The 15,047-nt window shown below is 45.4% G+C and overlaps 3 protein-coding genes across 3 annotated transcripts; 2 read left to right on the top strand and 1 right to left on the bottom strand.

The window, feature by feature from the left end:
• Window positions 1–8,251: 8,251 nt before the first annotated feature.
• Window positions 8,252–8,665, top strand: MYCGRDRAFT_97893 (uncharacterized protein; the record flags this gene model as incomplete). The annotated part of the gene is made up of 1 exon (XM_003847069.1): window positions 8,252–8,665. One exon carries the CDS (start codon window positions 8,252–8,254, stop codon window positions 8,663–8,665), a length of 414 nt encoding a protein of 137 aa, XP_003847117.1.
• Window positions 8,666–10,910: 2,245 nt separating this feature from the next.
• MYCGRDRAFT_97892 (uncharacterized protein) lies at window positions 10,911–11,495 on the top strand (the record flags this gene model as incomplete). The annotated part of the gene is made up of 2 exons (XM_003847070.1): window positions 10,911–11,161; window positions 11,228–11,495. The coding sequence occupies 2 exons, from the start codon at window positions 10,911–10,913 to the stop codon at window positions 11,493–11,495; spliced, it is 519 nt and encodes a 172-aa protein (XP_003847118.1).
• Window positions 11,496–13,215: 1,720 nt separating this feature from the next.
• On the bottom strand, window positions 13,216–14,668 carry MYCGRDRAFT_111778 (uncharacterized protein; the record flags this gene model as incomplete). The annotated part of the gene is made up of 4 exons (XM_003847048.1): window positions 13,216–14,112; window positions 14,176–14,350; window positions 14,401–14,546; window positions 14,609–14,668. The coding sequence occupies 4 exons, from the start codon at window positions 14,666–14,668 to the stop codon at window positions 13,216–13,218; spliced, it is 1,278 nt and encodes a 425-aa protein (XP_003847096.1).
• Window positions 14,669–15,047: the final 379 nt, after the last annotated feature.

The following is a 15,047-nucleotide window of genomic DNA, read 5'->3' as shown; positions in this document are numbered from 1 at the left end:
GATAGATACTAGCTTAGTAGTAGCTATCTATATATCCGAGGATTTATTAAGATAAGGACTATTAGATACTACTATATATAAGGATTAAGGAGCTCTTCTAGTAGTAGGATATAATAGATAAGTTACTATTAAGATACCTAAAGAAGAATAGCTTCGAGATTAGCCTATAGTAATTAGTAGATATCCGGAAGAAGCTAGGCTTATATTAAAGGATCCTAAGAGATAACTAGCCTAAATATAATAAGGTTATATAGAGGATATTAGAGGGGACGATTATAGGTAGTACGTTAGATAACTATAGATATAAATAATTAGTAAGGTACCTATAGAAGGAATATAATATTATTAGAAGGTCTATATATATACTTATAAGTACGCTCGTAAGTAGGATACGTCTACTTATAGGCTAGATTTGTCTACTTATAAACTATAATTTACGCTACTTTCCTTACTTATAAACTCCTTCGCCTAGCTTATACGCTAACGCTCGTTTACTTATAGGGATCGTATAGCTAAGATCGCGTATTCCCTTAATCCTATAGACTATAATACTTACTAGAAGGGTAGTCGTAAGGGTATTAAGCGCGGTTATCTAAAGGCTAAGGGTCCTAATTATATATAGTTAGTAGATACCTACTATAAGTTTAAGATCTTTAGTATCTACTTCTACGCCTATATTAATATATATATATAGAAGATTATATAGATTTACGTAGGTACTATAGCTAAGATAGTCTTCTTAGTTTCTAAGTAGTATTTAGATATAGTCTAAGAACTTAGCTTTACGCTAAAGGTAGGCTCGTTACTATACGTCCCTATACTCGTAGCTCTACTACCTTCTATAGATAATATAAGCGGATTATAGTATAAAGACTCTATTAATAGCTAATATCTACCTCTTCTACTATAAACTTTAGGAGGGTAAGAATATTAAGTTCCGTAATAGCTTCTAGTATATAATAAGTAAGAGTAATTAAACGATAGAGCGCTTCTAGGGTCTAAGTATAGCTATAGGATAGAATTAATAGCGTAATTTCTTCTACCGGCTTTATAATAAAGGCCTCTATAGTAAGGATAGTAGAGCTAACTATATAGCGTTCCTTACTATCTCCGTTCTAATCCTCCGGTTTATAGTCGAGCTATCTATTAATAGCTATAACAACTACGGTATTTAAAAGTAGCCTAAAGTCGACGGGTACTTACCTAGGATTCCTACTTATAACTACGACTACCCTCCTAGTACTATAGAGGATTATAGAATATACCTTAATATAGAGTATCCGCGTATCTAGCGGATAGTAGATTAGTATACTTAATTTAGCTAGTATTTCCCTACGAGCGGCTTACGTACTACTACGAGTATACTAGAGTTAAGGAGCGGTATAGGGATCGAGCGCTTACTACTAGCCTACTAGCGTTCCGAGCGTTTTACGTACTATAATAAGCTAACTATTTATAGATCTTCTTATATACCTTCCTCTACTAACTCTACTATAGGCTACTAAGATAGTAGTAGCTAGTAGCTATCCGGCGACGCTCGATAGTCGCGAGCTAGATACTAATAAGGATAAGATCTATATAGATATATATCTATACCTCCGCGATACTACTACTTATTACCTTACGGCTAATAACGAGCTCGTAGAGTTTTAGACCCCTCCGAAGAGTACTAAGTTATAGCTACGTAACCGTATAAGGGACTTCTTCCGCGCTAATAGCTTTATATTTAATTAAATAATATATAAGGCTATATCCTCCTACCCTCCTAGCCTTCTTCTTCCTTCTACTTACCTCCGTTCCTTATCTATAGCCGTCTTATAGCTACCTCTTAATTCTACCGTAACTCTATAGTACTACCCTATACCTCTTATACTTCCCTCGGTAATAAGAACTATAGCTTCTATAGCTACCCTTTACCCTCGCGAGTAGCTCCGGCAAGTAATAATAGCGACCCTATAAGTAACTACGAGCGCTAGCCTACCCCTCCTAGCTCCGGTACTCGTAAAGGTATATATATTCTATAGAGCCGTATAAATACTAAGATAAAGAAAGCGGCTAAGATAAAGGCCTATAATTTACCTAACGCTACTACTAACTTATTAAAGGAGGCTAAGAAGGCTAACTATTTAAAGGAGCTATTAGCTAATAATAAGAGTATAAGAAGTAGTACCTAGGATAACGAGGATAAGCTACTACTACTATTTACTACTAAGTACTTTCTTTATACTATTACTCTTATAGATCCGGAGCTTATAGATAGTAAGGACGCCGACGATAATATAACGCCGGTATACTCCGATAAACGTAATAAGATCTTATAGTAAGCTTAGGGTATTATTACTAAGATAGATACTATTCTTAAGGCCGCTAAGAAACATGCCTATAGAAGGCTCTTCTTAGAGTATCTACTAAACGAGAGTATAGCTACGAGGTAGTAGCGAGATAAGAAGCCCTACTACGATATCTATTTAATAAGGGAGTATAGTAGGAATTAGCCTATTAAGCTCGGCGCTAATAACGTAGCTACTATAAATACTACGATTAGGATAATATAGCTGTTTAATCTATCGATAACTAGTAGGGCTCCCTAAGCAACCGTTCGGATTACTTACGTTATCTACGCTAGCGGCTAGAAGAATTATAATAATAGCTAGGTATATATAGACCTAAAACGCTCCGTAAAGAAGAACGGCGAGCCTATATTCTAGTATATAATTAGCTACGACGTATAGACCGATAGGACTATCCTATACCCTAACGGGCGTATATTTAAGGATAAGGATAGTATTATTTACTATCCCCTTATATAGACTAATAGCTATACTAGTATCGATAGTAAGAAAGTCCTTATAGGCTAGAGTTACCTACTTATAAGCTAGCTCGTACCGGAAGTACGCTACCTTACGATAGACGTAGGCCCGTCTAGTAGTCCGTCTAGTAGTAATAGTAAGGCGCTTATAGATTAGTCTATAGGGCTCGCGAGCCGTTCTTATATAGCTCGCGCTACCCTTAGCTCCTCGTAACCTCGTAGGGCGAGCGCTCTAGCCCTCTACCTTAGTAACGCTCTAGCTCTAAATGCTCTACTAGCCGCAACCTCTAATTATTACTAGTAAGCTAGCCTAACGACTATATTCTACTCGACCCTAATATAGATAGCTTAGGTAATATAGTAAAGGCTAAGAAAGCTACTATAAACCGAGCTAAGGAGAATAGTATACCTTCGACGATTACCTCCGTAGTAGCTAGTACGCTAGCGCTAGCGATCCCTTCGGATTCGATAATACCCTCTTTATTAGTAATAATAACGATACTAACGCCTTAGTTAAACTTAAAGGCGAAGAAGCCTAGTAGTACTACTACTACTACTACTACTACTACTACTACTACTACTACTACTACTACTACTACTACTACTAGTTAAGGGGGTTTAGAGATACTAGAGGAGGTCGCCGAGCTAGTCGTTTAGTAGTATAATATAAAGAAGAAGAAAAAGGTTAATAAGCCGGTAGCTATTAGTACTAGACGGAGCGAGAGGACTATTAAGCTTACTAAGAAGGGTAGGGCTAACTAGAAGAACTAATATATACGATCTAATAAATATACGCTACTAGCGACTTACTCGTTACGTACTCGTAGAGTAAATAGACTAGCTCGTAGCTAGAAGGAGTAATAAACGTATATCTTAATAGCTTAATAGCTTAATATCTTAATATCTTAATATCTTAATATCTTAATATCTTAATATCTTAATATCTTAATATCTTAATATCTTAATATCTTAATTCTCTTCCTTTAGAACGGTACGTAGTAGGCTCGTAGGCTAAAACGGCTAGCTTATAAGTATAAGAACGAGGGATTTAAGGAGATATTTAGTATTAAACATATTTATTTAGATATTAACGAGTAGGCTCGTAGTACTCGTATAGGGTACGTAGGCTAAATCGATCTATCTATTAATCTATTACGCCTAGTCTACTAAACTTCTTATTAATAGTACGCTAATACTATAGTACCGACTACTTAATCTTAGTAATAGTAGCCTTTAACTTACTTTATACGTTATTAACCTCGTCTATAATCTTCTTAATTAGCTTCTCCTTTAGCTAACCTTTTATACCCTTTAAACAACTAATCTTACGCTTTAAATCCGATACCTCCGACTCTAACGTAGTAATCTTATCCTACGCTATATTTATCTTACTATATATACTACTAATAGCCTCCTTTAATATAGACTTCTTTTCTACTAGCTCCTTCTTAATCTTTATCTATTCTCTAGTAGAATACGGAGGCTTACTCTTATAGTAGTAGTAAGTATAGGTAGCGAGAGTCTTAGAAGTCTTATAGTCGAGTCCGTAATCCTCGTACTAGCCGTACTTAGTAACCGCTAGAATACCTATTATTATTTATTAGCCTACGAGCCTTACTAAGAGCCGTATAAGCTATATTACCTTCGTCCGTCTCTATAACTCTATATATATAATTATATCTTATAAGTATCTAACGTCCGCTCTTCCTCGTATTACGGTTTACGCTCTATACTCTAAAGAGGGTATTATTCTATTAGAGGTTAGAGATATACTAGAAGTCTATAGAGGTAGCTATAGTAGACTTATTATAGACGAGGAGGTCGGTAGGTAGCTAAGGAGTAGGAGTAATAGCTATAGTAGATATAGTCGCTAGCTTATCGTTATTATTATCGGGGAGAGAGAGTCCGCGTAGGTAGTCGGGGTCGTAAGCCTTACTAAGTTCCGTATTAAGTACTATCTAACTAGTTATTTTTACGTATACGTAAGGGTACGATATTACGAGCTATATATATTATACTACGAGCGAGCTACGAGCGCGCGCGGTAGAGTAGTAGAAGTAGTAGTATAAATAAGAGTTTTAAGAGTTAAAGAAAATAATACTTATCTAACTAAATAGCGTATTAGCGCGCGTACTTATATATAATTATTAATATTATCGATAGAGTAACTCTACTACTATAAAGGTAATAATATAAGTAATTAGCGATAATAGTAGTAGTAGTATTATAATTATAAGAAATAAGAATTAAGGTAGTAATCTAAACTATAATATAGGACACGATCCTAGGCTCCGCCTTAGTAATAAGATTTAACCTTACTTCTAAGTCTATTTTCTCCGTCTTAAGAATACCTAATCTATAACTATTACTTATATAAATAATTAGTTCTCGTTCTACGCCGCTAACGATTTTGCTAGAATAAGATTATTCTAGGACACTATAAGAGGTTTATAGCGACGTATCCTAGACCTACGGTAATTATAGCGGAGATAACGGAGATATATATCGACCTCGGGAGTTATAAACTAGCGTAAAGAGTAGGACAACCGCCGAGTTAACTATATTAGATGTATTAAAACTACGCTTACCTAAATATCTAGACACCCTCGCGCTTACCTACTAGGCGCTTCGACCTCGATTTAAAGCCTATCTACTACTTTATTATACTCTAGACCTAAAGCGAGTATCGATATAAAATTACCGCCGGCTCCTAAATCGCTAAGAAACGTCCGTACTAAGTCTATGTTTTCGATTCCTTCCTACCGATTTCTAATAGTACTATTAAGTAGTCTAGTTAGCTTAGCCGATCTTAGGAGATCTCGTAGTACGCTTCCTCTTACGCCCGGTACTCTCGATAAAGCCCGTATAGGTCTTACCGAGTCCGGAGGTAGCTAGGTTACTATTACTAAAGTTAAGCTAGGTTATATTTACGCTAGAAGAGAGGGCTAAGCTATATACGGGCTACGCTATATACGCTCGAATTTCGAGAACGTCGAAATCTATAATATTAGCTAATCTTCTACGAATTAATATACTATAACTATAGCTCCGATAGATAATATATTAAAGGAGCTAAAAGAGGTAGAGGTAAAGAATATCTTAGAAATTACGACGAGGTATAAAGTCTACCGTACTACTTTATCTCGACGATAGCGTAAGGTTAACGAATCTCGTACCCGACGCGATAAGAATAACTCGATTTTATTATACTAATAAGAGCGTACCCTCGTAGCCTATATCGACACCCTTATACGTAGAGGCATTCTACCGACACCGGTAATAGTTCTTACCTTTATTTACGACATTATAAAGGTTAGGCTAGAGCGGAAATAGGTACGACGGTTCGTAAGAAGGTATAAGAAGCACATCGATTCGAGATACCTTAATCTACTAGATAAGAGTAGGAAGAAGGCGGACTCTTTAAGGTAATATAAGGCCTACTTCGATATAATTAAAAGTAAGAAGGAGTAGTATAATATTAAGCCTTATAATACCTATAATATAGACGAGAAGGGCTTCTTAATTAGTATACTTTAGAAGATACGACGGGTATTTACGAAGGATTACTTGCTCTTAGGCCGGCTTATTAGTAATATTTAAGACGGTAGTCGTAAATAGATTACCTTAATAGCGTATATCTATACTAACCTAACCTTACTACTACCGGCATTAATATATAAGGTAGTAACTAGCAACATCTAGTCCTCGTAGCTATAGGACTTTAATATTAAAGAGCACTATACCTTCTTCGCATTACTACTAAAGGGCTAGACTAACAATAGCCTTAGACTCTACTAGCTTATAAAGATATTCGAGCCTTAAACAAGGTAGAAGGTAGGTAGAGGCTATAGACTACTTATTATTAACGGCTATAGATTATACGTAAACATAGCGTTCTTATAGTTCTATAAAACACCGGATCTTCGTTATAGTGTTTCTTCCTTATTTAATATACCGCCTATAACCTCTAGATGTTAGTATCTTTAGTACACTATCTAGCTACTATAGTACTTAGCTATTACGCTTTATCTAGTAGTCTAAAGGGCTATTAGTAGTTATAAAGCGTAACTTCTTCCGGCTCTTCTAGCTAGCTTATAAGAAGGCGTTTATACTAGCTAACATCGCTTCTAGCTTCCGTAAGACTAGCCTTTATCTACTAGATCCCTCGCTAGTGTTAAAGAAGTTTTAAGAGCCTAAGGGTAAATACGTCTACTTTAGCGATAGCTCTCGGCTAGTTACCGCTAATAACGACGACGATTTAAGGCTAAGTACCGCTAGACCCTCTACCGCCGGTATAGATACCTCTATTATCTCTAACGACTAGTAGTAGATAAGACGGCTAATAAAGAGCGTATTAAAGAAGCCTAAGAATAAGAAGGAACGTAGGGCGATTTAGAAGCTTACTAACACCCTTATATATATATAGACGTAGAATTAGCTACTTAAGAGCGAGTATAGTAGCCTAGCATCGCCATCTGTTATCGCCATCTGTTCCGCCACCATCGCTACTGCACGCCTTATCATCTGCTTATTCGACGATAGCATGCTTATAAATAACAGATCCAGAGCGGTGCTCAGGTGGTGGCGAATGCAAGCATCGAGTTTCTGTAGCTGCACGTCGAGCCCATTTAGTTCGTTCTGCTCTATCTCTTTGCCGCTAAGGAGAAGACATTGCAGGACCGAGCGAGCTTCTCCGTTACTGTCTTAGACATTGCAAAGCGCAGTGACTCGGAGTTGATCTTGGTAAAGGTAACGATCGACCAGCCGCATAGTTGGCGTCCGAGCGATACGGACTGTGCGGAATTAGAGTCGACATCGTTGGAGATATTTCTTGCTGGCGCTGGCGTATGCGACGAAGAGGTGTGAAATAGAGCTAGCCGGAAGCCTAATTAAACCGATGGAGGTTGCGTCGGAGGAGAGGCAGTAACTTCGAGGGATGGGTATTTGTTTGGTTGGTTAGTAATAAGCTAATGGAAACACCAAACGCTTGTAGAAGGTGATTGGTCCTGAAGGTTTGGATGGAACAGGAATGTTGATGATAAAGGAAGCTAATGATGGCTAGAATAGTGCTTCCACGGGGAGGAACGGACTTTTTAATGGACTCACCGGGCGGTCCAGTGAGACATGCGTACGCATTCTCATCGCCTGGCGTCTTTGCGTTCATGTCGCAAACGATGTGCGCAGTTCATGCATCTGCCATTCCATTGTCGTTCGACTCCTGGTCAAGACACAACAGACATTCGGCAAGTCTCAAGCACCTGGCGGTTCCGCGTGGAAAGACATGCGACTTCTCCGCCCGTGCCATGCTGCTGGGAATGGGTCCCGGTTCCCTAATCGAACTTTAGGACAAACGCAAGGGACACGGAACCTCAAAATTCAATCAGCGTTGATTAAACAGGAACGCCGCGGGCATCGTCGGAAGCGCTATGCAGTCTCCGCACGATGTTCACCACGCTATCGACTGCTGCAGCTGCGAACATCCCGGCCTGCGGACCGAGATCCTACAGTGAACCTGCGCTCAAGACTCGTGTGCACCAACGACCTAAGACACATAGCAATTGGTCACCCATACCACGCATTCCTCCGCCGATCCGCGCGATGGGAAAAGTCCTCTCCCGCCAACGGCCTCCTCCATCATCCTCTTCTCTACCACCACACTCGCACTTTGGACGAAGATCAATCCACTATTGCTCCCACGAACATGCCGGGAAACACTACTTCGAGCGTGCTGGGCAAGCGTGCTCGCGCATCGTCGCCTTCTCCTGGGCCGTCATCGTCGCCCTCGTCGCCATCGTCGTCGCAGCCAACGACCCCTCCATCACTGGCTTGCCTAACGACACCACCATCATCGGCTGATCCGGTTCCTCTATCACCGGCTAGTCCGAGGACCAGTCGGAGACTGGCTCCCCTTTCCATTCGCGAGCTATTTTCTCAGCAAACAATCGCCGCAGCATCTTCCTCGTCATCGCTGCCGACGTACAATGTCAGCCACAGAAAACCGAAGACGCCGACGGTCAACCACCTTATCGACTTCGTAGCAGCAACATCTCTGTCTCGTACATCAGACATTAAGCGGTCTATGCATGCAGAGTACTAAATAGAACTTGCCTACGCCCGGAATTTACCCCGTCAATACCTGCAATATGGCGTCGATTCTGCGCAGCGACTATCAAAGCAGTCTACTACGCCTCCCGTGCAACTCCCAACCGATCTGTTCGACCTTGTCGTCTCCCTTCTCGAGCTATCTGACATGGTCTCCCTGGCCTCTGCTTGCGTGGCCCTCTTCAACGGCTCCTCATATAATCTCTTCGATCTTGGTACCGCGGCTGCCAAAGTCTCTGTCCACTCGATTCGCAAAGCAGAGATTGCGCGTCTTGAGCAGAAGCAAGCCACTGCTCTACTCCATCCCGACATCATCGCGTGCCTCGCATCTTAGGAAGTGGAAACTGGCAAGAGGACTTGCAACTCGTGCGCCGCGCTACATACAACCTCCGGATTCTCCCCGGACCAGGTTCAGCTGTCGGTCGCTCAGCGAAAGTGCAAGACTGCCGAGGGAAAGATCTGGCTGTGTCCCGACGTGGCCGAACTGCGAGCCATACGGAGCGCCCTGTTGGCAAAGCCAGACGGACCAAACTGGCGACCCAACGACTGCGGCTGTGCGCCTTTCGGCAAGCCCGATGTCCGCGCTGATGACAACAAAGGAGAGCTCCATACCTTATGCTAGACAGTCATTCATAAAGGCCCCTGTGACTCAGTCCCATCTCGGGACGAAGTCCACATAGGACTTGCGAGGAGCCCAACATAATCCGGTCGCGACCTTTTCCCGGACTTATCTTAGAAAGGGCAGATGCTCGGTTTGCGTCACAGCGTAGTGATTCTGGCGCACGTCTGCGCGGGATACCCATCAACAGCATCCAGTACGGTCTGTCGGTCACTAAGGAGCTGGGCAACTTGCAACGATCGCAGATAGCAGAGTATGCGAAGCGTCTCCATTGAGCGCGAGTGTCGTCTGAGCAATAGTGTAAGAGTCATCTGTTGCGACTAGCGATTCGAAGTGCTGCTCTATATGTTAGTGCTTAGAGATGATCCGCACTGTTTCCCAAGGCTGAACCATCGCGGGCTGGAAGATTCTGGGATTTTTGTGATTGATTCTGGACATGGTCAAAGTGCGAGAATGCATGTGGATGCGCGGATCTGCTGCTCCCAGCCGGTCTCCCCTCATCAGAAATGTGGCGATTCGCAGCTTTGTACCCCCCCCCGTCTTCTTTCCATCTTGACAGCGTTGAAGGCCGAGAACACACAATAAGGTCTGTGCTACGGTCAGCCTCAAGAGCTCAGAACGACGAGGGAACGCAGGCCACGAAGACGACAGGAAGGTCCAAAGGTACACACCAAGCGCATGTTTCGCACTTGCGTGAACTTGTTGATCTGCTTTCATCTTGCAGCGTTTGTGTCTCTGCTTCGCACGGGTAGCATGTTTGCCTGTGCCATTTGTGGCTGAGACATCTGGTCGTCAAGGTAGTCAAATATCCGAAGTCAGCAGGCGGACATCCATCTCTGTTAACATCGCACGTTGTCTGAGTATCGAACCGCGATAAAGGCCCTCTGAACCCTTAAAGCCGTTCAGCAGGACGACGAATGCGAAGCCGACATTGACGTCAGTCACTCTTGGAGACAGAAAGGTGATTTGCTTTCCTGAGGTTCCGTTAAGGTTTTAGAGTTTCGCATAATGGAACCGTTTCTTGCAGGCAATGCGCGAGCTGAGGCGTATAGAAAAGGGGCTTGAAGCGACGCCGCAAAAAAGGCGACCCGAAACCGAGACCGACATCGACCGCCATACCGGAGCTTGAAGGATCGGAGGCACCGACTAGCGCTTGGAAGCGATTCTGGGATCTAACTGTTGAGGAATTTGCCCTTGTCTGAGGAATTCCAACGGCTCGACAAAGAGAATGCCGACAAGCCATGCGACCTGCTGCGGGACAATCGCATTGTTCCAAAGTTTCCCGTAGGCGGCAGTATCACAGGATTTGTGAGTCTCTTCGAATACTCCCACCGGCTACTTAAACGAAAGGGGATGGATTACGTACGCTGGCTGTTCACAATGCTAATGTGGCGGAGAATTGTGGAAATGCTCAATCCTGGCAAGTCGGCGCAGGTGTTAGAGATCATGAAGAAGCGTTTGTTCGCGCGTATTGGTGGGGTCGCTCCGACCGAGATCGGAGTCTCCAAAGACGACATTTACAACAACATCGCGCTGTGGAGCGTCCTGGGCGACAAGATCAAGACGTTCTGCACCGCCCTCGGCGGCAACGGTTGCCTGTTCTTCCTCAGTTCGCAGCTTTCCGTCGCGTTGTACGTACACTTGACCCTTCCCTATGCTGTGCACTAGACGGGAGATCCTAAGCTAACATAACGTAGCCTGAGGAGCAAGTTTACCTCAAGCAAGCGCGATCGAGAGATCACAATGCGCCACCTCAAGAAGATCGGCCTGCCGCGGCGAGTCAGAAATCCAATCTATGCACCGCCCTCCGACGGAATCGAATCTCTGGTATTGCTCGCCAACGATTCTACGTACCACATTGCAGGTACCACCGACGTCCGATCTATCGTCGGTCTTTGGAGCAAGTCATATGCACTAAGCGGCCCGGGGCCGGAGTACAGACTCAATCAGCTACGTTACATCTGAAGTACCTCGAACAGCGGCGGTGATAGCCAAAAGCTTCAAGATCTTGCTCTGTTCCCCTCTACCTTTCCCGTGGCAATGTTGGACAGCATCATTCCGCGTCCGGCTGACCCCGAAGTTGGGACACCTCTTGGAACGCCGTACGATGGCGCATTGATCGAGGTCTCGGCCACCCTTCCTACCCGCAGACTGATTGAGTGGCGTAGAATCGGATTTTCTGCGCCCACATCAACCTAGCAAGGCCCGCCTGACGATCGCCGCCTTATGCAAAGCTGCTCCTCTGGTTCCCCGATCGATCTGACGCATCTTTTCAGCATCGGCCCGAAGAAGGGCTCGTTGTATATAAGGATTGTTACACGAAGGTCTGTAGTTCGGCAGGTTGAACTCTCTTGCGACGTTGGCGCTTGTTGTTTCTGTGGCAGACAAAACTGTCGTGAGCCACCTCATTCGTAGGTACTACCACGGCGAATGGAAGTAACAGGTCGACGTGGCTTGCTATTTGGCAAATGGCATCTGCTCGTGAGGTGACGGAGAAATCATGAGCGCCCTGCCGCCATTATAGCCGATCGTGGTGGCTCACTCTAGGAACATCCCGATCACTCGCTCATCATGCGGCTTTGTCTAGGCGGGCAGTTAAGACATGCACACACACAACACAAGACCAACGAACGCGAACACACTAGACCAAGGAGTAAGAGAGTTCGCACGCAGTTCTCCAAACTTACGACAGCTGTGACAGACTTCTATCAGCCTGCTCCGGGTCTAAAGCACATACGATATCACTGCATAGACTCTCACCGCATCGAAACATCGCAGCTCCAACCCCGATACGACACTACAAAAGTCGACTCGCGATCGACTTGTCCAAACCACAAAGCTCAAGCCGGAATGAAAGCAGACACATGTCTGCTTTGACTTTGGGAAGTGAGCTACACCAACTCCTCAAACGTACGATCCCGTGAGCCGCTGTGAGACTCCGCAGTACTTCATACAGCACAAAGTGGGACGCCCTACGTAAGGGAGTCGGAGAAACGTTGCCGTCGTACGTAACGGTCGATAACTATTTTTCGAGCAAAAGATCGGTACGTTCGTATGAAAGCCAGCATACCTGACGCCTGTTCTAATACTCTCCAGCTTGGACTTCCTGTGGTACAGCTTCGAATCCGGCCGGTGGTCCTCACAAAAGATCTTCAACTTCACCTTCGGTGCCTTCTCCCTCCCACACGTCCAGCCAATCTCGACACCATGACAACAACCACCATCTGCCATCAATACTCCCTCCACGTCCTCCAACGACTCCATCACCCACTCCACAGTTCAAACCGATCAAAGCGCCGTCATAATGCCTTCCAAGAAAGTCTCCACCGCCGCGCCCAAGCAGGCTGCTGCCAGCGCCGGCAACCCATCCTACTAGGGTATGTTCATGACTCCCTCCACGTCGCGCCCCGCAGCTATGCTCCGAGAAGTCCTCACTGTCTTAAAGTTGAAGGACGTTAAGATTGTCAAATCTTTTCGTCTTGCGTACATAGGAGATTGCGCCACAATGATCCATTCCTTTCTATCCTTGCAAACCAGTTCTGGTACATTCAAGCAGCAATACAACAACGTGTACGCCATTATTGGTATGCACCCGCTACAAGCCGTCTCCGTCCGGGGTTCTGACTCCATCACGTCTTGCCAGCACTCCTCTCCCGCCGAGGCATCCATCGATCCTTGTGACTTTTCACAATACCTCCCCACGCCTCGCGCCACGACCGCCCACGACGGAGCCAGGAGGAGAGACGGGAAACTGCACCTTCCACTTCTTGTTGCCGACGGGAACCGTCTTCTTGGCCGAGTGGGGAGTCTTCTTGGTCTTCTTGACCGCCTTCTCGAGCAGAGCAGCGAGATCAGCAGCGCCTTGATCCCACGCCGTAGTAGTGTCGGGCTCCAAAGCCGCCGCCTTCATCTTGGCCCTCAACTCCGACTTGTACCAGTCCTTGAATTGTTCGTTGTCCTCGACGAACTGGAAGATGGCCTCCTGGCCGGGAGTGAGGGCGGAGGTGTCGTTGTCGTGGTACCAGTCTTCGAAATGGGGGTCGGCGATGACCGAGGCGAAGAATGCGACGGGGATGGCGGGGCTGGTGGACTCGGTGGGCTTGTGGACCTTGGTGCTGGGGACATTGGCGATGGGGGCCTGGGAGGCGGGGGCTTTGGTGATGGAGACTTGAGCGCCGTGGCTCTTGGCGGTAGGGACCTTGTCGGTGGTGGGGACTTTGAAGAGGTGTCCCCTGGTGGTGGTGGTGGGGACTTTGGTGGTGGTGGGGACTTTGGTGGTGGTAGGGACGGCCTTCTCGACAAGTTCTTCCCACTCCAACTCCACACCACTGTCCTCCAGCTCAGAATCCTCGGCGGCGACCGAGGTGCCTGCGTCTAATTCCTCATCGGACGCATTGTCCATGTCGCGCCCATAGCAGGTCAGCCACTCCGCCGCGGCGTCGATCAAGGCGCCCATGGGCTTGTAGGCACGCGAGACGGTCGCTCTCGGAGCCAACGTCCTCGTACCTTTGGGCGGCTCGACAGAGGTCTTGCCAAGAACAAAGTGGAAGCTAGGATCGGCCCAAGCGATAGTGTAGTTGGCCTAAGAGGCAGGCACAAACGTCAGCTCGAATAGTGGAGAGCATTATTATATGCAAAGACTTACCCAAACAGACTCCCAGTCCGCGATACGCACTTGGGTAGGGTCTTTCTTGGCCTCGATCATAGCAGGGGAAAGATGCTTGTTAGTAATCCAGCGGGTGACCCAGGTGAGGAGTTTCTTGCTTAGGACCCGAAAGAGGTCCGGATCGGCAACTTTCCAGCCGATGGCATTCATGAATCTATAGCAATGTTAACGACGAGATCGAGATGACGGGCAAGGCAGTCATACTCCACCAGCTCCTTGGTGTTCTGCGGGAGGCAGTGGGCCGAGATCTGCTTCTTCGCGCACCATGCGAGCGCAGCGCGGACCCAGGTCGGGGAGAAGCACATCTTCTTGCCGTCGAGAACGTCGGCGTACGAGCAGTTCTCGTAGATCTATACCACGTTAACCGATTTTTGTCGTGCGAGGAAGGAATAGTAGAGTTGGAGAGACATACACGGCACTCGTCCTTGTCCATGTCGACACCGGAGGTGGAGAGGGCGTTGACAGGAGACATGTTGGTCGTGGATAGTGCTAATCGTGTTGCAGGTCGAAGCGATGAAGTGGAATGGGTTTGGGTGCAGGGCTGGAAGATTGGGAATCTTGCGCTTCGATGTCTGGTCGGTATGGTAGATGATGGATGGACAGAAAGGATGAGCAGTCAAGTTGGATGATATATATCTTCATTCGAGAGGGGTGGAAGAGAGGTGTCCTTGTCAGCAACATTCATTGCTGCTGGTGATGGGAAACGCTGGTGATGAGGAACGTTGCCGCCGACATGATGGCGGCTGGCGCAGGAGTCCTGCCGAACGAACGTTCCGTCGGGGTGGGAGATGTTGATTGTCGCAAGTGATGTTGAGCGGTATGGACGGTGATTGAGATGTTGTGTACTCATC

This window comes from Zymoseptoria tritici, chromosome 18 (assembly GCF_000219625.1).
Source record: "Zymoseptoria tritici IPO323 chromosome 18, whole genome shotgun sequence".
Taxonomy (NCBI): Eukaryota; Fungi; Ascomycota; class Dothideomycetes; order Mycosphaerellales; family Mycosphaerellaceae; genus Zymoseptoria; species Zymoseptoria tritici.
This window is presented reverse-complemented; position numbering and strand designations above follow the sequence as displayed.